General features: G+C 38.5%; 2 protein-coding genes across 2 annotated transcripts; one reads left to right on the top strand and one right to left on the bottom strand.

Annotated features, from left to right (window-relative positions):
- Positions 1-109: 109 nt before the first annotated feature.
- LOC100558513 (aflatoxin B1 aldehyde reductase member 2) lies at positions 110-8,594 on the top strand. Its single transcript, XM_062965595.1, has 7 exons — positions 110-337; positions 1,360-1,547; positions 3,751-3,855; positions 3,946-4,042; positions 5,311-5,407; positions 5,499-5,628; positions 8,183-8,594. Exons 1-7 carry the CDS (start codon positions 148-150, stop codon positions 8,342-8,344), a joined length of 969 nt encoding a protein of 322 aa, XP_062821665.1. The 5' UTR covers positions 110-147; the 3' UTR covers positions 8,345-8,594.
- A 2,445-nt stretch (positions 8,595-11,039) lies between these two features.
- mrto4 (MRT4 homolog, ribosome maturation factor) lies at positions 11,040-22,163 on the bottom strand. Its single transcript, XM_062965596.1, has 8 exons — positions 22,061-22,163; positions 19,038-19,096; positions 18,575-18,678; positions 16,558-16,639; positions 16,403-16,470; positions 14,772-14,923; positions 13,200-13,276; positions 11,040-11,385 (listed from the first exon to the last, which is right to left on the bottom strand). The coding sequence occupies exons 1-8, from the start codon at positions 22,086-22,088 to the stop codon at positions 11,221-11,223; spliced, it is 735 nt and encodes a 244-aa protein (XP_062821666.1). The 5' UTR covers positions 22,089-22,163; the 3' UTR covers positions 11,040-11,220.
- Between the last annotated feature and the right edge of the window lie 55 nt (positions 22,164-22,218).

Genomic DNA, 22,218 nt, shown 5'->3' on the forward strand with positions numbered 1-22,218 from the left:
TTGAGTCCCGGGTGAGGAATTGTGCCCCGGTCCCTCCCTCCTTTCCCTTGGGACTTTGGAACTGGGCAAGCCTTGGGCGCATGCGCAGAGCTCCCCTGCTGCACCGGAGGTCGCGAGTTCGAGGCCCGCTTGCGGCAGAAAGGAAGAATGTCGGCCCCGCGGGTGCGGACGGTGCTGGGCACCATGGAGTTCGGGCGGCGGGCCAGCCGGGAGGCCAGCGCGGCCATGCTGGAGGCCTTCCTCGCCCGCGGGCACCGGGAGCTCGACTCCGCCGCCATGTACGCCCAGGGCGAGTCCGAGAGCATCCTGGGAGCCCTCCTGGGCAACGAGCGCGACGGTGGGTGACGGGCTCCTGGGCATGCGCAGAGGGCCCGGCTCGGGAGCCCTCAGTGGCGCCAAGGCATGGGCAGAGTGCAAACTGCAAGGGGGGAGAGCAAGTGCTCCAGGGCATGCGCAGAGTGCAGCAATCTGTTGAATGTAGAGTGCAGCCCGTGAGTGCCAAAGTACAAAGCGCCCTCTGGGCATGCGCAGAGTGCACGTCTCCTTATTGACAAGTAAAGTGTATCATCTGAGCATGTGCAGAGTGTAATTCTCCTTATTTGCAAGTAAAGAGTTTCTTCTGAGCATGTGCAGAGTGTAATTCTCATTTGCAATTAGAGTATCATCTGAGCATGTGCAGAGTGCACGTCTCCTTATTTGCAAGTACAGAGTATCTTCTGAGCATGTGCAGAGTGCATTTCTCCTTATTTGAAAGTAAAGAGTATCTTCTGACCATGTGCAGAGTGCATTTCTCCTTATTTGCAAGTACAGAGTATCATCTGACCATGTGCAGAGTGCATTTCTCCTTATCTGCACTTACAAAGCACCCTCTGAGCATGTGCAGAGTGCTGCCCTTGAGTGCCATATGCTGTGCTCCTGGGCAAAATAAATATAATAATAATAATAATTGTGCAGAGGATGGTTGGCTTCCTGAAAAGCCTCCAGGGCATGTGCAGAGTGCAGGGATCAGGGTGCTGTCCTTGAGTGCCAAAATACAAAGCAGACTCTGAGCATGTGCAGAGCGCATTTCTCCTTATTTGCAAGTACAGAGTATCTTCTGAGCATGTGCAGAGTGCATTTCTCCTTATCAGCAAGTACAGAGTATCTTCTGAGCATGTGCAGAGTGCATTTGTCCTTATTGGCACTTGCAGAGTAGCCTCTGAGCATGTCCAGGGTGCATTCCTCTTTGGGGCCTTCCTTCCCCAGCGTTGCAAAATAAAACCTAGTCTGAGAAGCCTTGTTGCCGTGAGCTGGAAATAATGCTGGGGTGGTGGGCGCCTGGCCGGGCCGTATGCTGAGAGCTCTTCTTTCTGCTTGCAGTGTCGGTGGCCACGAAGGCCAACCCGTGGCAGGGGCAGCGGCTGACGGCGGAGGGTCTTCGCTCGCAGCTGGAGGGCTCCCTGGCCCGGCTCAGGACCCCCCGCGTGGCCCTCTTCTACCTCCACGCCCCCGACCACCAGGCCCCCCTCCACGAGACCCTCGCCGCATGCAACCAGCTCCACAAGGAGGTCAGTGCCACTCAGAATAATAAGAATAATAATCAGAAACTCCTCAAAGCACAGCAGACAAAAAAAAAACAGTACAAGAAAACCGCACTACAAACTAGAGCTGACAGCTGGCACAACAAGACATTGTTTGGATCATTGATGTTGCCATATTCCCAGGTGACAGTCGCATTGACGAAAAATAATAGGAATGGTAGATGCCATAATAATAATAATAATAATAATAATAATAATAATAATAATAATAATAGGAATGGTAGATGCCAAAACAACAACAACAGGAACACAGTAGACTCTCAGTGAGCCCATAGGTAATGGTAGATGAAATAATAATAATAATAATAGGAATGGTAGATGCCATAACAACAACAACACAGTAGACTCTCAGTGAGCCCATAGGTAATGGTAGATGCCATAATAATAATAATAATAATAATAATAATAATAATAATAATAGGAATGGTAGATGCCATAACAACAACAACACAGTAGACTCTCAGTGAGCCCATAGGTAATGGTAGATGCCATAATAATAATAATAATAATAATAATAATAATAATAATAATAATAATAGGAATGGTAGATGCCATAACAACAACAACACAGTAGACTCTCAGTGAGCCCATAGGTAATGGTAGATGCCATAATAATAATAATAATAATAATAATAATAATAGGAATGGTAGATGCCATAACAACAACAACACAGTAGACTCTCAGTGAGCCCATAGGTAATGGTACATGCCATAATAATAATAATAATAATAATAATAATAATAATAATAATAATAGGAATGGTAGATGCCATAACAACAACACAGTAGACTCTCAGTGAGCCCATAGGTAATGGTAGATGCCATAATAATAATAATAATAATAATAATAATAATAATAATAATAATAATAATAATAGGAATGGTAGATGCCATAACAACAACACAGTAGACTCTCAGTGAGCCCATAGATAATGGTAGATGCCATAATAATAATAATAATAATAATAATAATAATAATAATAATAATAATAGGAATGGTAGATGCCATAACAACAACAACACAGTAGACTCTCAGTGAGCCCATAGGTAATGGTAGATGCCATAATAATAATAATAATAATAATAATAATAATAATAATAATAGGAATGGTAGATGCCATAACAACAACAGGAACACAGTAGACTCTCAGTGAGCCCATAGGTAATGGTAGATGCCATAATAATAATGATAATAATAATAATAATAGGAATGGTAGATGCCATAACAACAACAACAGGAACACAGTAGACTCTCAGTGAGCCCATAGGTAATGGTAGATGCCATAATAATAATAATATTAATAATAATAATAATAATGATGGTAGATGCCATAACAACAACACAGTAGATTCTCAGTGAGCCCATAGGTAATGGTAGATGCCATAATAATAATAATAATAATAATAATAATAATAATAATAATAACAACAATAGGAATGGTAGACATAACGACAATGACAACAACACAGTAAATAGGGAATAGTTGATGTAATAATAATAATAATAATAATAATAATAATAATAGGAATGCCAGCAGTATATCTTATGACAGGTATGGCCCAGGTGTTTATGGCCTTGATGTTGTTGCCTCCATTGAGCTTGCTTTTGAGAATTTTTCTGACCCCTTGTGTGTATTCTTTGCTGACCACAGTTTTCACATGTTCATGCTTGATGTTGTCCAGCTGTAATATGCCCAGATATTTATAGGCCTCTGGCTGGTGACACTTTATTGTTTGGCCATTGGGCATATTTATGCCCTCACTTTCAATGATTCTTCAATGCCACTGACGAACATTTGTCCAAACCAAACTCCATGCTCATATAAGTACTAAAAATTCGGACAGTGTTAGTCAGAGACTGGATTTCTGTTTCTGTTTTTCCATACAGCTTCAGGTCATCCATGTACATCAGATGCGAAATTTTGTGAGATTTCTTAGATGTTTGATAGCCGAGATTGGCTTTTTCTAAGATTGGTAGATGCCATAATGACGATGACAACACAGTAGATTCATTGAACCCATAGGGAATAGTTGATGGCATAATAATAATAATAATAATAATAATAATAATAATAATAATAATAATAATAATAATAATAGATGCCATAGGGAATGATAGATGGTATCATCATCGTCATGATTCTTTTCCTTCCTCCCTCCCTTCCTTCAGGGGAAATTCAAGGAGCTGGGCCTGTCCAACTACGCGGCCTGGCAAGTGGCGGAGATCTACACCCTTTGCAAAGCCAACCACTGGGTCCTTCCCTCCGTCTACCAGGTGAGGGGAGGCTAGGAAGGAGCTTCACCTGTTGAATCCCAGTCTGCTCCTTTTTCCCGGTCAGTTGGCAGCCTTTTCTTTCCCCGACAGGGCATGTACAACGCCACCACCCGCCAAGTCGAGACCGAGCTGCTGCCCTGCCTCCGGCATTTTGGGATCCGCTTCTACGCCTACAACCCCCTGGCAGGTAGGATGGCTTTCAATGCAAAGGGAGCTGGGGACCGTCTAGATGCCCTCAAGGACCCCTTGCCGGCTGTTATGCAACCTTTATGGCTGCATAACACACTGTGTGGTAATCATTTGACCTATGATACCCTCCGAGTTTGGGAATCAAAAATCAGAAACTTCTCAAATCACAGCAGACAAAAAACCAGTACAAGAAAACCGCACTACAAACTAGAGCTGACAGCTGGCACAACAAAACATTGCATGGAAAGTTCCTTGACAATAATAATAATAATAATAATAATAATAATAATAATAATAATGCCTAGAAGATCAGGTGGCATAGGACTCCTACAAGTAAAACAAGCAGTCAAAGAGGAAGAACATGCCCTGGCAGAATATGTAAAGCAAAGTGAAGAACCTGCTTTGATTGAAGTCAAAAATCAGAAACTCCTCAAAGCACAGCAGACAAAGAATCAGTACAAGAAAACCGCACTACAAACTAGAGCTGACAGCTGGCACAACAAAACATTTAATAATAATAATAATAACAATAATGGCAGAATATGTAAAGCAAAGTGAAGAACCTGCTTTGATTGAAGTCAAAAATCAGAAACTTCTCAAAGCACAGCAGACAAAAAACCAGTATAAGAAAACCGCACTACAAACTAGAGCTGACAGCTGGCACAACAAAACATTGCATGGAAAGTTCCTTGACAAAATTGGAGGAAAAGCTGAGAAGGAGAAGACCTGGCTCTGGCTCACGAATGGGACCCTGAAGAAGGAGACAGAAGGCCTGATCCTTGCAGCCCAGGAGCAAGACATCAGGACAAAGGCAATTAATAATAATAATAATAATAATAATAATAATAATAATAATAATAATACATAACACAGTCCTAGACACTTGGGAAGTGTTGGACTTGTGGTTTTGTGATACAAAGTCCAGCATATAGATCTTGTTTGCTGTGTCATACAATATAATAATAATAATAGTAATAATACATGACACAGTTTTAGACACTTGGGAAGTGTTGGACTTCTGATTTTGTGATACGAAGTCCAGCATATCTATCTTGTTTGCTGTGTCATAATAATAATAATAATAATAATACATCACACAGTCCTAGACACTTGGGAAGTGTTTGACTTGTGACTTTGTGATACGAAATCCAGCATATCTATCTTGTTTGCTGTGTCATAATGTTAATAACAATAATAATAATAATAATAATAATAATAATAATAATAATAATAATGATGATGGCCTTCCTTGTTTCCCACACACAGGTGGACTCCTGACCGGGAAGTACAAGTACGAGGACCTGGCTGTGCAGCCGGAGGGGCGCTTCTTTGGCAACGACTGGGCCCAGGCCTACCGGGACCGGTGGGTGACTCTGGGCGGGGGGCACGGGCTGACCGGGCTCGGGGGTCGGCCACGGAGGCCGGCCTGACCCCTTGCCCCCCCCTCCCCGCAGGTACTGGAAGAAGCACCACTTTGAGGGCATCTCCCTGGTGGAAGGCGCCCTCCGCGAGGCCTACGCCCCGGAGACCCCCACCCTCACCTCGGCCGCCCTCCGGTGGGTCTACCACCACTCCCAGCTGCAGGTAACCACGGGGGGGTCTCTGTGTGCGGATAGGCCGTCCGTGTTGCAAAGCCCTCCCGAGAGATGGCCACCCAGCCACAGATAATAGAGATATATGATACATATATCATAGAATCGTAGAGCTTGAAAATGTCAGGGCGCGGTTTGGATAAGCACACACGCAGCAGAAGATTCACGTAGAAGCACTGGTACCAGTAACGAGGCTGGAGACTTCAACTATCTATAAACAGGTTTACTGGTGAACGGAAAAACTCTCACAAGACGATACACATACAGATAGAGTGCAGAGAGCAGATAACCAGAGAGAGAATACAGGAAGCAGAAGGCTATACAGTAGAGTCTCACTTATCCAACATAAACGGGCCCGCAGAATGTTGGATAAGCGAATATGTTGGATAATAAGGAGGGATTAAGGAAAAGCCTATTAAACATCAAATTAGGTTATGATTTTACAAATTAGGCACCCAAACATCATGTTATACAACAAATTGGACAGAAAAAGTAGTTCAATACACAGTAATGCTATGTAGTAATTACTGTATTTACGAATTTAGCATCAAAATATCATGATATATTGAAAACATTGACTACAAAAATGCGTTGGATAATCCAGAACGTTGGATAAGTGAGTGTTGGATAAGTGAGACTCTACTGTATATAAACACTTCTGCTGTATGATGCAACACTTAGTTAAGTCTTTACACACTTGCATAGTGGACAGCAGACAGTGCATGAGGCAATCACAGTATATGATGCAATCCCCAGCACACATTGCATACATGACTCAATTACATTTAAACAACTCTATATACAATCATTCCCACTTCAACAATTCCCCCTCTTTAAATGTAATTTAGTCACTACAGTTATATACACAGCTCGAACACATTTCAATCATCTTCTTACATGTATGGGGAACACTTTCACAAGTTTACAATTCATTACACACAATCACCAACAACTATAGACTCATTCTTCAACAATTACAAATCTACCTCTACTAACAAAATCTTTTGCCACTTCAACAGAAGAGACCCCCAAAGGCCATCCAGTTTAACCCCAATCTGCCAGGCAAAAAAAGCCCTCCCAACAGATAGCCATCTAGGCTCCGCTTAATAATAATACTGTAATAGCAATAATAACAATAATAATAATAATAATAATAATGAGATTTTATGATACAAAATCCAGTATATATATCTTGTTTGCTGTGTGATACTATGTCTTTTTGTCAATAATAATCATAATCATAATCATAGAATCCTAGATTCGGAAAGGACTCCAAGCAGCATTCAGTCCAAACGAATTTTGACATAAAGGGACACCATCTGATCCCTCCCAACAGGTGGCCATCCAAGCTCTGGTAATGATAATAATAATTATGATAATGATAATAGTAATAATAGAATCCTAAACTTGGAAGACTCCATGGAGCATTTAGTCCAAACAAATTTTGACATAAAGGGACACCATCTAATCCCTCCCAACTGATGGCCATCCAAGCTCTGGTAATAATAATCATCATCATCATCATAGACTCCTAGAGTCGGAAGAGACCCCAAGGAGCATTCAGTCCAATATAATTCTGACAAAGGAAGACACCATGTAATCCCTCCCGACAGATGGCCATCCAAGCTCTGCTAATAATAATAATAATAATAATAATAATAATAATAATAATAATAATAATAATAATAATAATAATAATATCTCATTTGCTGTGTCATACTCTTTGTGTCAATAATCATAATCATAATAGACTCCTAGAGTCAGAAGAGACCCCAAGGAGCATTCAGTCCAAACAAATTTTGACATAAAGGGACACCATCTAACCCCTCCCAACTGATGACCATCCAAGCTCTGGTAATAATAATAATAATAATAATAATAATAATAATAATAATAATAATAATATCCTAAACTTGGAAGACTGCAAGGAGCATTCGGTCCAATTGAATTCTGACAGAGGAAGACACCATGTAATTCCACCCAACAGATGGCCATCCAAGCTCTGCTAATAATAATAATAATAATAATAATAATAATAATAATAATAATGATGATGATAATAATAATAATAATAATATCCTAAACTTGGAAGACTGCAAGGAGCATTCGGTCCAATTGAATTCTGACCGAGGAAGACACCATGTAATCCCTCCCGACAGATGGCCATCCAAGCTCTGCTAATAATAATAATAATATCTCATTTGCTGTGTCCTACTCTTTGTGTCAATAATCATAATAGATTCCTAGAGTCAGAAGAGACCCCAAGGAGCATTCAGTCCAATATAATTCTGACAAAGGAAGACACCATGTAATCCCTCCCGACAGATGGCCATCCAAGCTCTGCTAATAATAATAATAATAATATCTCATTTGCTGTGTCCTACTCTTTGTGTCAATAATCATAATAGATTCCTAGAGTCAGAGGAGACCCCAAGGAGTGTTCGGTCCAACTTAATTCTGCCTTAAAGGGAGAGCCCAAGGGAAGCCCTCCGGAGAGATGGCCACCCGGCCGAGGCTGATGGGCCTTGCCCTCCTTCTGCTTGCAGGGCGGCCTTGGGGACGCGGTGGTCCTGGGGGCGTCCAGCCCGGAGCAGCTGGAGCAGAACCTGCGCTGTGCCGAGGAGGGGCCCCTGCGGCCCGAGGTGGTGGAGGCCTTGGAGCGGGCCTGGCGCCTCTCGGCCCACGACTGCCCCAACTACTTCCGCTGACTGCGCCTCCCATCAGCCACACACCCATAGCCTCCCTCTTTGCCCCGAGAGATCCCGCACCACTTTGGCCTTAAACCCATGTCCGGCGGTCTGAACGTGCTGCATTTATCCCGTCCTGGGGATGATGGGACGGGGAGTCACTCACATGGAGACCCAGGCCGGGCCTTTCCTTTCGCCCTCCTTGATGAAATGCTCACTCGTTTATGTAGAAACTGAGATTGGCCTCCTAGAATAAAACCTCTCAAAACAATGTTTGAAAAAGTCATGGTTTGCTCCTGTTACTAGAAAATGTCCATGTATATGTGTGTATCTATGTATATGTGTGTGTGTGTATGTATAGATGTATGTGTGTGTGTGGGTATGTGTGTATGTATAGATGTATGTATGTGTGTGTATGTATGTGTGTATGGATGTGTATATGTATAGGTGTATGTATGTGTGTGTATGTATGTATATGTGTGTATGTATAGATGTATGTATGTGTGTGGATATGTGTGTGTGTATAGGTGTATGTATGTGTGTGGGTATGTGTGTATGTATAGATGTATGTGTGTGTGTGTATGTATGTATGTATATGTGTGTGTATGTATATGTGTGTGTATGTATAGATGTATGTATGTGTGTGTATGTATGTGTGTGGGTATGTGTGTATGTATGTGTGTGTGTTATGTGTGCGTGTATGTATATGTGTGGGTATGTGTGTATGGATGTGTATATGTATAGGTGTATGTATGTGTGTGTATGTATGTATATGTGTGTATGTATAGATGTATGTATGTGTGTGGATATGTGTGTGTGTATAGGTGTATGTATGTGTGTGGGTATGTGTGTATGTATGTGTGTGGGTATGTGTGTATGTATAGATGTATGTGTGTGTGTGGGTTAGGGTTAGGGTTGTATATGTGTGTGTATGTATATGTGTGTATGTATATGTGTGTATGTATAGATGTATGTATGTGTGTGTATGTATGTATGTATATGTGTGTGTATGTATAGATGTATGTATGTGTGTGTATGTATGTGTGTGGGTATGTGTGTATGTATGTGTGTGTGTTATGTGTGCGTGTATGTATATGTGTGGGTATGTGTGTATGGATGTGTATATGTATAGGTGTATGTATGTGTGTGTATGTATGTATATGTGTGTATGTATAGATGTATGTATGTGTGTGGATATGTGTGTGTGTATAGGTGTATGTATGTGTGTATGTATGTGTGTGGGTATGTGTGTATGTATAGGTGTATGTATGTGTGTGTATGGATATGTGTGTGTGTGTATAGGTGTATGTATGTGTGTGGGTATGTGTGTATGTATGTGTATGTATGTGTGTGTGTATGTATAGGTGTATGTATGTGTGTGGGTATGTGTGTATGTATGTGTGTGTGTATGTATATGTGTGTGTGTGCGCTCAAGACTTGGCTGTTTGGTTGTGCATTTAAGTAAATCAGATCTAATTTGCCAAATAGTCACTGTTGAATGTTTTTATGTTGAATGTTTTTATATTGTGGAATGATATTTTGAATTGAGCACCAAAATATCACGATACAGTAGAGTCTCACTTATCCAACGTTCTGGATTATCCAACGCATTTTTGTAGTCAATGTTTTCAATACATCGTGATATTTTGGTGCTAAATTCGTAAATACAGTAATTACTACATTGCATTACTGTGGACTGAACTACTTTTTCTGTCAAATTTGTTGTATAACATGTTTTAGATCTATAGATAGATAGATACAGGAGAGTCTCACTTATCCAAGCTAAACAGGTCAGCAGAAGCTTGGATAAGCGAGTATCTTGGATAATATAATAATAATAATGATAATAACAATATACTACAATAATAATAGAATAATAATAGAATGTAATGTGCATAATTCCCATGGAGTAAACAACAAAACCACTGGACCAAATCACACCAAATTTGGCCACGAAAGACATAGTCATCCAATCAATCTGCATGTGGCAGCTGTCAGCAAAAACGGCTAGGCGTGTCAGTGCTGACACGCGTGTCATAGGTTGGCTATCACTGATATAGATTAATTCGTATGTATGTGTGTGTGTGTGTATATATATATATATATACACTAGCTGTGCCCGGCCACGCGTTGCTGTGGCGTAGTCTGGTGGTGTTGGTGAGAAATTGTTGAGGTAGTGGTGGTACTGAATGTCTGTTGTATGGCTGTCTTTATATTTAGTATGCACACTGAAGTGGATTATATAGCAGTGTGGAGTCAAGATAATCCAGTTCAAAGCAGATAATATAAGATTCTAAATGGGTTATATAGGTGTGGAAGGGCCTTGAGTCTACACTGCCATATAATCCAGTTAAAAACTGATAATCTGTGGAAGAGGCCTAAGTGAGGCCTAAGTCTTCCTGTCCCCTGGGCTGAGTAGGTTTGCTAGGAGACCAAGTGGGCGGAGCTTAGCCTTCTAACTGGCAGCAATTGGATAAAAACTATTATTCCTCTCCCTGTAATTAGGACTTTATTTTTCTTTTCTTTTTGTTGTATCAACCTAGAGCCGTGGATGATGGGTTGTGTTGTCAAATTTCGAGGTTGGGGGGCCTGTAGTTTTGTTGTTTTGTCCGCTGCCCTGATGCCATCACTCTTTTATATATATAGATATATATGGTAATTGATCGATAGATTGAGGTTGATCTATCTATAATAATTGCCCATAAAATAGCAAATCCAGAGTTTTATAAACACTTTATATACAGTTGTATGTATACAAATAAAATAATCTGTCTTCTCTGATAAATATGACCAGCTCAGTCCCGTATTGGCGCAGAAAGGAAGGCTTCCGCATGTTCTAGAGGCTCCGTTTTGGGAAGCGAGAGTCCACGGGGTGCCTTTTCCTCTCCTTTCTGGGGTCATTCCCCTTCTTCCTCTTCCTCTTCCACTTCCTCTTCTTCTTCCTCCTCCATCTCTTCTCTTTCTCCATCATCTTCTACCAAGACTTCGAACATTCCCGTCTCGGCACTCCAGACGCTCCGGACCGTCACCCGGAATTCCGCCATCTGGTAGCCAAAGAGTTTCTGGGACCAAGGAGAAACTCAAAGTGGCTTACAATATCACTAATAATAATAATAATAATAATAATAATAATAATAATAATAATAATAATAATATCCCACTTTCCTCTCTTAAAGGAGACTCAGTGGCTTACAATATTACTACTACTACTAATAATAATAATCATAATAATAATAAAAAATATGCCACTTCTCTTTCTTAAAGGAGACTCAGTGGCTTACAATATTACTACTACTACTAATAATAATAATCATAATAATAATAATAATAAATATGCCACTTCTCTTTCTTAAAGGAGACTCAGTGGCTTACAATATCACTACTACTACTACTACTACTAATAATAAATATCCCACCTCTTAAAGGAGACTCAAAGTGACTTGCAATATTACTACTACTACTACTAATAATAATAATAAATATCCCACTTTCCTCTCTCAAAGGAAACTCAAAGTGGCTTACAATATCACTAATAATAATAATAATAATAATATCCCACTTTCCTCTCTTAAAGGAGACTCAGTGGCTTACAATATTACTACTACTAATAATAATAATCATAATAATAATAATAATAATAAATATGCCACTTCTCTTTCTTAAAGGAGACTCAGTGGCTTACAATATTACTACTACTACTAATAATAATAATCATAATAATAATAATAAATATGCCACTTCTCTTTCTTAAAGGAGACTCAGTGGCTTACAATATCACTACTACTACTAATAAATATCCCACCTCTTAAAGGAGACTCAAAGTGGCTTGCAATATTACTACTACTACTACTAATAGTAATAAATATCCCACCTCCTAAAAGAGACTCAAAGTGGCTTACAATATTACTACTACTACTACTAATAATAATAATAATATCCCACTTTCCTCTCTTAAAGGAGACTCAGTGGCTTACAATATTACTACTACTACTAATAATAAGAATAATATCCCACTTGCCTCTCTTAAAGGAGACTCAGTGGCTTACAATATTACTACTACTACTAATAATAATAATAATATCCCATTTTCCTCTCTTAAAAGAGACTCAAAGTGGCTTACAATATTACTACTACTAATAATAATAATAATAACATCCCACTTGCCTCTCTTAAAGGAGACTCAGTGGCTTACAATATTACTACTACTACTACTACTAATAATAATAATATCCCACTTTCCTCTCTTAAAGGAGACTCAGTGGCTTACAATATTACTACTACTACTACTAATAATAATATCCCATTTTCCTCTCTTAAAAGAGACTCAAAGTGGCTTACAATATTACTAATAATAATAATAATAATAATAACATCCCACTTTCCTCTCTTAAAAGAGACTGGCTTACAATATTATTACTACTACTAATAATAATAATATCCCACTTTCCTCTTTTAAAAGAGACTCTGGCTTACAATATTACTACTACTACTAATAATAATAATAATATCCCACTTTCCTCTTTTAAAAGAGACTCAAAGTGGCTTACAATATTACTACTACTACTACTACTACTAATAATAATAATAATATCCAATTTTCCTCTCTTAAAAGAGACTCAAAGTGGCTTACAATATTACTAATAATAATAATAATAATAATAATATCCCACTTTCCTCTTTTAAAAGAGACTCTGGCTTACAATATTATTACTACTACTAATAATAATAATATCCCACTTTCCTCTTTTAAAAGAGACTCTGGCTTACAATATTACTACTACTAATACTAATACTAAATATCTCACTTTCCGCCTTGTGTTTTGGGGCGTCTGGAGCCCAAAATATAGGGGTTTTTTTGGGGGGGGGGGCTGCTCACCAGGATCCGCGCCTGTTCCGGGGTCAAGACGTCCCCTTCTTTGCAGACGTCGTGGTCGGCGAGGAGGGTCACCACTCCTGACGGAGGAGAAAAGGAGAGAAAAGTGAGGAGGGAAGCAAACCTTGTGGGCATGTGCAATCTGGGGAAAAGGCGATCCGTTTCAGTGGGGGTCTTGTTATGAACCTCCTTATGAAGAGGAGTCCATCTTTTGAGAGAATCCCTTTTACTATGAATGTAACAGTCTTATGTATTATGGCTTTATTTGTGTTGGTATAACGACAGTAGAGTCCTGGTCACCCGACTTCCGCTCATCCGACACTCCTGATTATCCGACGGGTCTTAGTGAGGAGCAGGGAGCGGGAAAAGACCATCTAGATGGTCTCATAAGGCCGTAGCTAAGCAAAGAGACCTTCAAAGACTATCTAGATGATCTCATAAGACCATAGATAAGCAAAGAGACCTTCAAAGACCATTGAGACGGTCTCATAAAACCATAGGTAAGGAAAGGGGCCCTCAAAAACCATCTAGATGATCTCATAAGACCATAGATAAGCAAAGAGACCTTCAAAGACCATTGAGACGGTCTCATAGGGCCGTAGCTAAGCAAAGAGACCTTCAAAGACCATTGAGATGGTCTCATAAGACCAAAGGAAAGGGACCCTCAAAGGCCATCTAGATCTCATAAAACCATAGGTAAGGAAAGGGGCCCTCAAAGACTATCTAGATGATCTCATAAGACCATAGATAAGCAAAGAGGCCTCCAAAGACCATTTAGATGGTCTCATAAGGCCGTAGCTAAGCAAAGAGACCTTTAAAAACCATCTAGATGATCTCATAAGACTATAGATAAGCAAAGAGGCCTCCAAAGACCATCTAGACAGTCTCATAAAACCATAGGTAAGGAAAGGGACCCTCAAAGGCCATCTTGATGGTATCATAAGACCATAGGTAAGGAAAGGGAACCTCAAAGGCCATCTAGATCTCATAAAACCATAGGTAAGGGGCCCTCAAAGACCATCGAGATGGTCGCATAAGACCATAGATAAACAAAGAGACCTTCAAAGACTATCTAGATGATCTCATAAGACCACAGATAAGCAAAGAGGCCTCCAAAGACCATTGAGACGGTCTCATAAAACCATAGGTAAGGAAAGGGGCCCTCAAAGGTTATCTAGACCATCTCATAGGACCATAGGTAAGGAAAAGGACTTCCAAAAGCCATCTAGATGGCCTCATAAGGCCGTAGCTAAGCAAAGAGACCTTCAAAGACCATCTAGATGATCTCATAAGGCTATAAGTAAGCAAAGAGACCTCCAAAGACCAAGCAGACTCAGGTCAACCCTAAGTCTAAGTCTTGGAGGACCTTCGTTTGGGGACCCCTGCTCTACTATACCTAGCTTTGAATTCATATTGATGCATTGAACTACATATATGTTTAACAACATTCAAAACGGTTGTATTACTGTAACAGTGGATGCTTGTCTTTGTAGTTCCAGGGAACCCGTTTTCCTTTGTTGTTACAGAACAGGAAAAAAACACGGAGGCTGAGCCTTTGCCATGACGGCCACGCACCTTTCTTGAGGGCGGTGGGGAGGCCCAGTTGGCGCAGCTGGGGCTCCATGGAGTGCGGGAAGTTCTCCAAGGGGCCCTGGTCCAGGCTGACCGCAAAGGTGGCCCGGTTCCCCGAACGGGCAAAGTCCGACTCCTGGAACTGCGAAAACCACCTGCGGAGGGAAGGAAGTCGACAGTAAACACAATGGTCTGCAATGCCCAGCAAAAGGAATGCAGTCGACATTCTCAGTGCTGCTATTATTATTATTATGACACAGCAAACAAGATGTCTATGTTGGATTTCGTATCACAAACTCACAAGTCGAACACTTCCCAAGTGTCTAGGACTGTGTGATGTATTATTATTATTATTATTATTATTATTATTATTATGACGACACAGCAAACAAGATGTCTATGTTGGATTTCGTATCACAAAATCCCAAGTCAAACACTTCCCAAGTGTCTAGGACTGTGTGATGCATTATTATTATTATTATTATTATTATTATGACACAGCAAACAAGATGTCTATGCTGGATTTCGTATCACAAAATCCCAAGTCGAACACTTCCCAAGTGTCTAGGACTGTGTGATGTATTATTATTATTATTATTATTATTATTATTATTATTATTATTATTATTATGACACAGCAAACAAGATGTCTATGTTGGATTTCGTATCACAAAATCACAAGTCGAACACTTCCCAAGTGTCTAGGACTGTGTGATGTATTATTATTATTATTATTATTATTATTATTATGACGACACAGCAAACAAGATGTCTATGTTGGATTTCGTATCACAAAATCCCAAGTCAAACACTTCCCAAGTGTCTAGGACTGTGTGATGTATTATTATTATTATTATTATTATTATTATTATTATTATTATTATTGTATGACACAGCAAACAAGATAGATATGCTGGATTTCGTATCACAAAATCCCAAGTCAAACACTTCCCAAGTGTCTAGGACTGTGTGATGTATTATTATTATTATTATTATTATTATTATTATTATTATTTATACTCTGCTTTATCTCTCCCGAAAGAGACTCAAAATGTCTTAACATAGTAATATTATTATTAATAATAATTTATACCCAAAAAAGACTCAAAGCAACGTAACATCATCATCATTATTATTATGCATCGGTTGTGATGCTAACAAAATAATACATTTTATTTGTTACCTGTCTCTCCTAATGGCTTGAGGCATAATAATGCATTTTATTTGTTATCTGTCTCTCCTAACAGCTCACAAAATAATAATAATAATAATAATAATAATAATAATAATAATAATAATAATATTTTATTACCTCTTCTCTCCTAATGACAAGACAAAATAATAATAATAATAATAATCGGATAATAATAATATATTTATTTGCTACTTGCCTCTCCTAACAGCTCAAGGCGGGGAACGACAAAGTCAAAACATATGACTATAAAATATATACAATAAAATACATAGATTAAAATATATTATAGACTCCCCATCTACACTGCCACATAATGCACTGAACTGCATTATATGACAATGTAGACTCTTATAATGCAGTTCGGTGCAGGTCAGGCCTAAGAAGGACAAAACCGGGTTCTTGACCAAGGAGTTCTTAAAGGCATAGAAAAGAGACTCACTCGATGACTTCTTCTTTGGTGCGGTTGGTGAAGAGGAGGCCCACTTCTCCCCGAAGGTGTTTGCTGACCTGGAAAAGAGGAAGAGCCAATGGAAGAACGATGGAAAGAACAGAGAGGGTCCTTCTACATACAGGGTGGAGAAAGGCAGGCCTCACCTGGTGCAGGTTATCCTTGTATTCGTCCACCGGACTCCGTCCTAAAGCCACCATCATCACTTTGTTTTTCCCAAAGAAGATCCTGGAACAAAGAAGATGATCAAGATCAATGGAAGACCAAGATCAATGGAAGACCAAGCCCAAAGGAAGGTCAAACCTAATGTAAGATTAAAACCCACAGAAGATCAAGACCAATGGAAAACCAATGGAAGACCAATGAAAGATCAAGACCAATGGAAAACCAATGGAAGATCAAGACCAATGGAAGGCCAAGACCAATGGAAGGTCAAGACCAACAGAAGTTCAAGACCAATGGAAAACCAATGGAAGACCAATGAAAGATCAAGACCAGTGGAAGGCCAAGACCAATGGAAAGTCAAGACCAATGGAAGACCAATGAAAGATCAAGACCAATGGAAGGCCAAGACCAATGGAAGATCAAGACTAATGGAAGGCCAAGACCAATGGAAGGTCAAGACCAACGGAAGTTCAAGACCAATGGAAAACCAATGGAAGACCAATGAAAGATCAAGACCAGTGGAAGGCCAAGACCAATGGAAAGTCAAGACCAATGGAAAACCAATGGAAGATCAAGACCAGTGGAAGGACAAGACCAATGGAAGGTCAAGACCAATGGAAAACCAATGGAAGATCAAGACCAATGGAAGGTCAAGAACATAGGAAGGCCAAGACGAATGGATAACCAATGGAAGACCAATGGAAGGTCAAGTTCAAATTGGGGGGGGGGGGGGGGTCAAGATCAATGGAAGGTCAAGACCAATGGAAAACCAATGGAAGATCAAGACCAATGGAAGTTCAAGACCAATTGAAGACCAATGGAAGACCAATGAAAGATCAAGACCAGTGGAAGGCCAAGACCAATGGAAAGTCAAGACCAATGGAAGACCAATGAAAGATCAAGACCAATGGAAGGCCAAGACCAATGGAAGATCAAGACTAATGGAAGGCCAAGACCAATGGAAGGTCAAGACCAACGGAAGTTCAAGACCAATGGAAAACCAATGGAAGACCAATGAAAGATCAAGACCAGTGGAAGGCCAAGACCAATGGAAAGTCAAGACCAATGGAAAACCAATGGAAGATCAAGACCAGTGGAAGGACAAGACCAATGGAAGGTCAAGACCAATGGAAAACCAATGGAAGATCAAGACCAATGGAAGGTCAAGAACATAGGAAGGCCAAGACGAATGGATAACCAATGGAAGACCAATGGAAGGTCAAGTTCAAATTGGGGGGGGGGGGGGGTCAAGATCAATGGAAGGTCAAGACCAATGGAAAACCAATGGAAGATCAAGACCAATGGAAGTTCAAGACCAATTGAAGACCAATGGAAGACCAAATGGAAGGTCAAGTCCCATGGAAGGTCAAGACCAATGGAAGATCAAGACTAATAGAAAACCATTGGAAGATCAAGAGTAATGGAAAATCAAGACCAATGGAAAGTCAAGACCAAATGGGGGATCAAGACCAATGGAAGGTCAAGATCAAATGGGGAGTCAAGACCAAATGGAAGGATAAGACCAATGGAAAACCAATGGAAGACCATGGAAGATCAAGACCAATGGAAGACCAAATGGAAGGTCAAGTCCCATGGAAGGTCAAGTCCCATGGAAGGTCAAGACTAATGGAAAATCATTGGAAGATCAAGAGTAATGGAGAATCAAGACCAAATGGGGAGTCAAGACCAAATGGAAGGATAAGACCAATGGAAAACCAATGGAAGACCATTGGAAGATCCAAGACCCATGGAAGGTCAAGACCAATGGAAAATCAAGACCAATGGAAAACCAATGGAAGACCATTGGAAGATCAAGACCAATAGAAGGCCAAGACCAATGGAAAACGATTGGAAGGTGAAGAGCACTGGAAAATCAAGACCAATGGAAAACCAATGGAAGATCAAAACCAATGGTAAGTCAAGACCAATGGCCTACCTTCAATGGGAATCAAGTGGACGAAAGGTAAGCTAGAAACCCAGAACGATGCCTGTCTTTACCTGCTGTGCTTCCAGGCGTTGCGGACGTCCTTCAGCTTGTTGTTCCTCATGTTGGCCACGGAGAAGATGAAGAGGCGCTTGTAGGTGTCCACACATTTCCGCAACTGGAGGCAAAGGGATCAGGAGAATCAGCATTAAGGGAAAGGAGGAAGGGAGCAAGAACTCGCTGCCTCCGATTTTTGTATTGGGAGAAAGGCAGGATAAACAAGAAACATGAAGTAGAGAAATAAGAATCAATCAATAAAGCAATTAATTAAAATCAGAATAAATAATTAAAATGCAGAATAGATAAACAGGGATCATAAGAATAAATAAATAAAAACAGTAGGTAAATAAGAATAATAATACAGTAGTGTAGATAAATAGTAAGAATGAATAAGAATGTATATGAAGTCCCTTTCGGGGGAGATAAAGTATAAACAAATATAAAAACAACAACAGTAATAATAATAATAATAATTACCTCCCCGATCAAGTTCTGCTTCACTTCCAAGCCTTTCTTGCTGGTTTTGGTCAAGGAAACTATGAGAGAAAGAGAGAGAAAAAACCTGAGAAATAATGGAGATTCCCATCCAATAAATGATACTCAAAGGCTGATGTTTGCTTGGGGCATCATGAATAAAAATAGATACATAATAACGATAAGAATCAATCAATATTATTTATTTATTTATTTGCTACATTTATATCCTGCCCTTCTCACCCTGAAGGGGACTCAGAGCGGCTTACAAATTAAATTTACATACAATATTATATTATTAGCATAGCACAATACTGGCAATAAATTATCATATTGTACTGTATCTATATATTGTAATATTATTAATAATATTACATATAATATATAATTAATATACATGCATGCATACAATATATATACAATATAATTTACAATAATATATAATATATTGCTTATGCATATAATATTAATATCATTATTTTGTAATACAATATAATACTAATAATATTACAATACAACAGAGTCTCACTTATCCAAGCTAAACGGGCCGGCAGAACGTTGGATAAGCGAATATGTTGGATAATAAGGAGAGATTAAGAAAAAGCCTATTAAACATCAAATTAGGTTATGATTTTACAAATTAAGCACCAAAACATCATGTTTTACAACAAATTTGACAGAAAAAGCAGTTCAATACGCAGCAATATTATGTTGTAATTACAGTAGAGTCTCACTTATCCAAGCCTTGCTTATCCAAGATTCTGGATTATCCAAGTCATTTTTGTAGTCAATGTTTTCAATATATCGTGATATTTTGGTGCTAAATTCGTAAATACAGTAATTACAACATAACATTACTGCATATTGAACTACTTGAATAATAATAGTAATACTAATAATAGTAATACTTCTGTCAAATTTAATAGTAATAATAGTAATAATAATAGTAATACTTCTGTCAAACTTCTGCTGCCCTGTTTAGCTTGGATAAGTGAGACTCTGCTGTACTGTAATATTATTAGTATTATATTGTATCACAAAATAATATTAATATTACATGCATAAAAATATATATTATTGTAAATTATATTGTATATACGCATATATGCATGTGTGTATATTAATTATATATTATATAGCCTTCGACAACACATATTATATTTTATATGTAATATTATTAATAATATTACAATATAGAGATACAATACAATATGGTAATTTATCGCCAGTATAGTGCTATGGTAATACAGTAGAGTCTCACTTATCCAACATAAATGGGCCGGCAGAATGTTGGATAAGCGAATATGTTGGATAATAAGGAGAGATTAAGGAGAAGCCTATTAAACATCAAATCAGGTTATGATTTTACAAATTAAGCACCAAAACATATAATAATAATAATAATAATAATAATAATAATTTATTCTTATATCCCGCCCCATCTCCCTAAAGGGACTTAGGGCGGCTTACATGGGGCCATGCCCAACAACAACAATAAAACAACAGCAAAACAATAAAAACAAATATTTCAACAATAAAACATCAACATCAATAAAACAGTCATAAAGTCAATATACAGTATAAAATCTTAAAAACAGAAGATGAATGCATGGGTTTTACAACAAATTTGACAGAAAAAGTAGTTCAATGCGCAGTAATGTTATGTTGTAATTACTGTATTTACACATTTAGCACCAAAATATCACAATACAGTAGATTCTCACTTATCCAACATAAACGGGCCAGCAGAACGTTGGATAAGCGAATATGTTGGATAATAAGGAGGCATTAAGGAAAAGCCTATTAAACATCAAATTAGGTTATAATTTTACAAATTAAGCACCAAAACATCATGTTATAGAACAAATTTGACAGAAAAAGTAGTTCAATACGCAGTAATGCTATGTAGTAATTACTGTACAGTAGAGTCTCACTTATCCAACACTCGCTTATCCAACGTTCTGGATTATCCAACGCATTTTTGTAGTCAATGTTTTTAATATATCATGATATTTTGCTGCTAAATTCGTAAATACAGTAATTACTACATAGCATTACTGCGTATTGAACTACTTTTTCTGTAAAATTTGTTGTATAACATGATGTTTTGGTGCTTCATTTGTAAAATCATAACCTAATTTGATGTTTAATAGGCTTTTCCTTAATCTCTCCTTATTATCCAACATATTCACTTATCCAACGTTCTGCCGGCCCGTTTACGTTGGATAAGTGAGACTCTATTGTATTTACGAATTTAGCACCAAAATATCACGATGTATTGAAAACATTGACTACAAAAATGCGTTGGATAATCCAGAACGTTGGATAAGCGAGGCTTGGATAAGTGAGACTCTACTGTATATACACATAATTTAAAAAACTAATAATAATAATAATAATTTTATTTTTATACCCTGCCACCATCTCCCCAGAGGGACTCGGGGAGGCTTACAGATATAAAAAAAGCATACAGTAATATCAAATACAAAAAAAAAACCACAAATAAAATTAAAAGGCATAAAATAAAATCACAATCATTGTAAGACACGTGTTAAAACACAGCAATAAAATCATAAAATGGACTGGGCAAAGTGCACTGAGTGAAACTTGTAAACATGAAGGTAAAATAAATTAAATTAAACAGACTAATAAGAATGATAATAATAAATAATAATCCCTAATAAGAATGATAATAATAAATAATAATCCCTAATAAGAATGATAATAATAAATAATAATCCCTGATAAGAATGATAATAATCAATAAGAATCCCTAATAAGAATGATAATAATCAATAATAATCCCTAATAAGAATGATAATAATCAATAATAATCCCTGATAAGAATGATAATAATCAATAATAATCCCTAATAAGAATGATAATAATCAATAATAATCCCTGATAATGATAATAATCAATAATAATCCCTGATAATGATGACGATGATGATAATGATAATTATTATGATAATAATGATAATAACTATGATAATAATGATAATAATAAAGATAATTTGGCCTTACTCTTCTTGTCTCTCTTGGACTTGGGCATGGCTCCTCTCCTTCCCACGTGGACGGCGGAGGCTGAGCCGAAAGGCACCACGGGAAGGATTTAGGCGCCTAAACAAGCGCCTGACCCAAATGTCAGCCTTCTGGGGAAGATTAATCCCGCTCGACATTCT

The sequence above is a fragment of the Anolis carolinensis genome, unplaced genomic scaffold, assembly GCF_035594765.1.
Source record: "Anolis carolinensis isolate JA03-04 unplaced genomic scaffold, rAnoCar3.1.pri scaffold_15, whole genome shotgun sequence".
In the NCBI taxonomy this organism is placed as follows: Eukaryota; Metazoa; Chordata; class Lepidosauria; order Squamata; family Dactyloidae; genus Anolis; species Anolis carolinensis.

Bases quoted from the DNA above. Each gene is read 5' to 3' on its own strand.
- mrto4 (XM_062965596.1), bottom strand. From the start codon at position 22,088: ATGCCCAAGTCCAAGAGAGACAAGAAGA. The intron at 16,471-16,557 runs GTGAGGCCTGCC...CCTCTTTTCCAG, and splicing joins ACAAGGATAACCTGCACCAG to GTCAGCAAACACCTTCGGGG. The intron at 13,277-14,771 runs GTGCGTGGCCGT...CTCCTCCGTCAG, and splicing joins CCCCACCGCCCTCAAGAAAG to GAGTGGTGACCCTCCTCGCC.
- LOC100558513 (XM_062965595.1), top strand. From the start codon at position 148: ATGTCGGCCCCGCGGGTGCGGACGGTGCTGGGCACCATGGAGTTCGGG. The intron at 1,548-3,750 runs GTCAGTGCCACT...CCCTTCCTTCAG, and splicing joins GCAACCAGCTCCACAAGGAG to GGGAAATTCAAGGAGCTGGG. The intron at 3,856-3,945 runs GTGAGGGGAGGC...TTTCCCCGACAG, and splicing joins TCCTTCCCTCCGTCTACCAG to GGCATGTACAACGCCACCAC.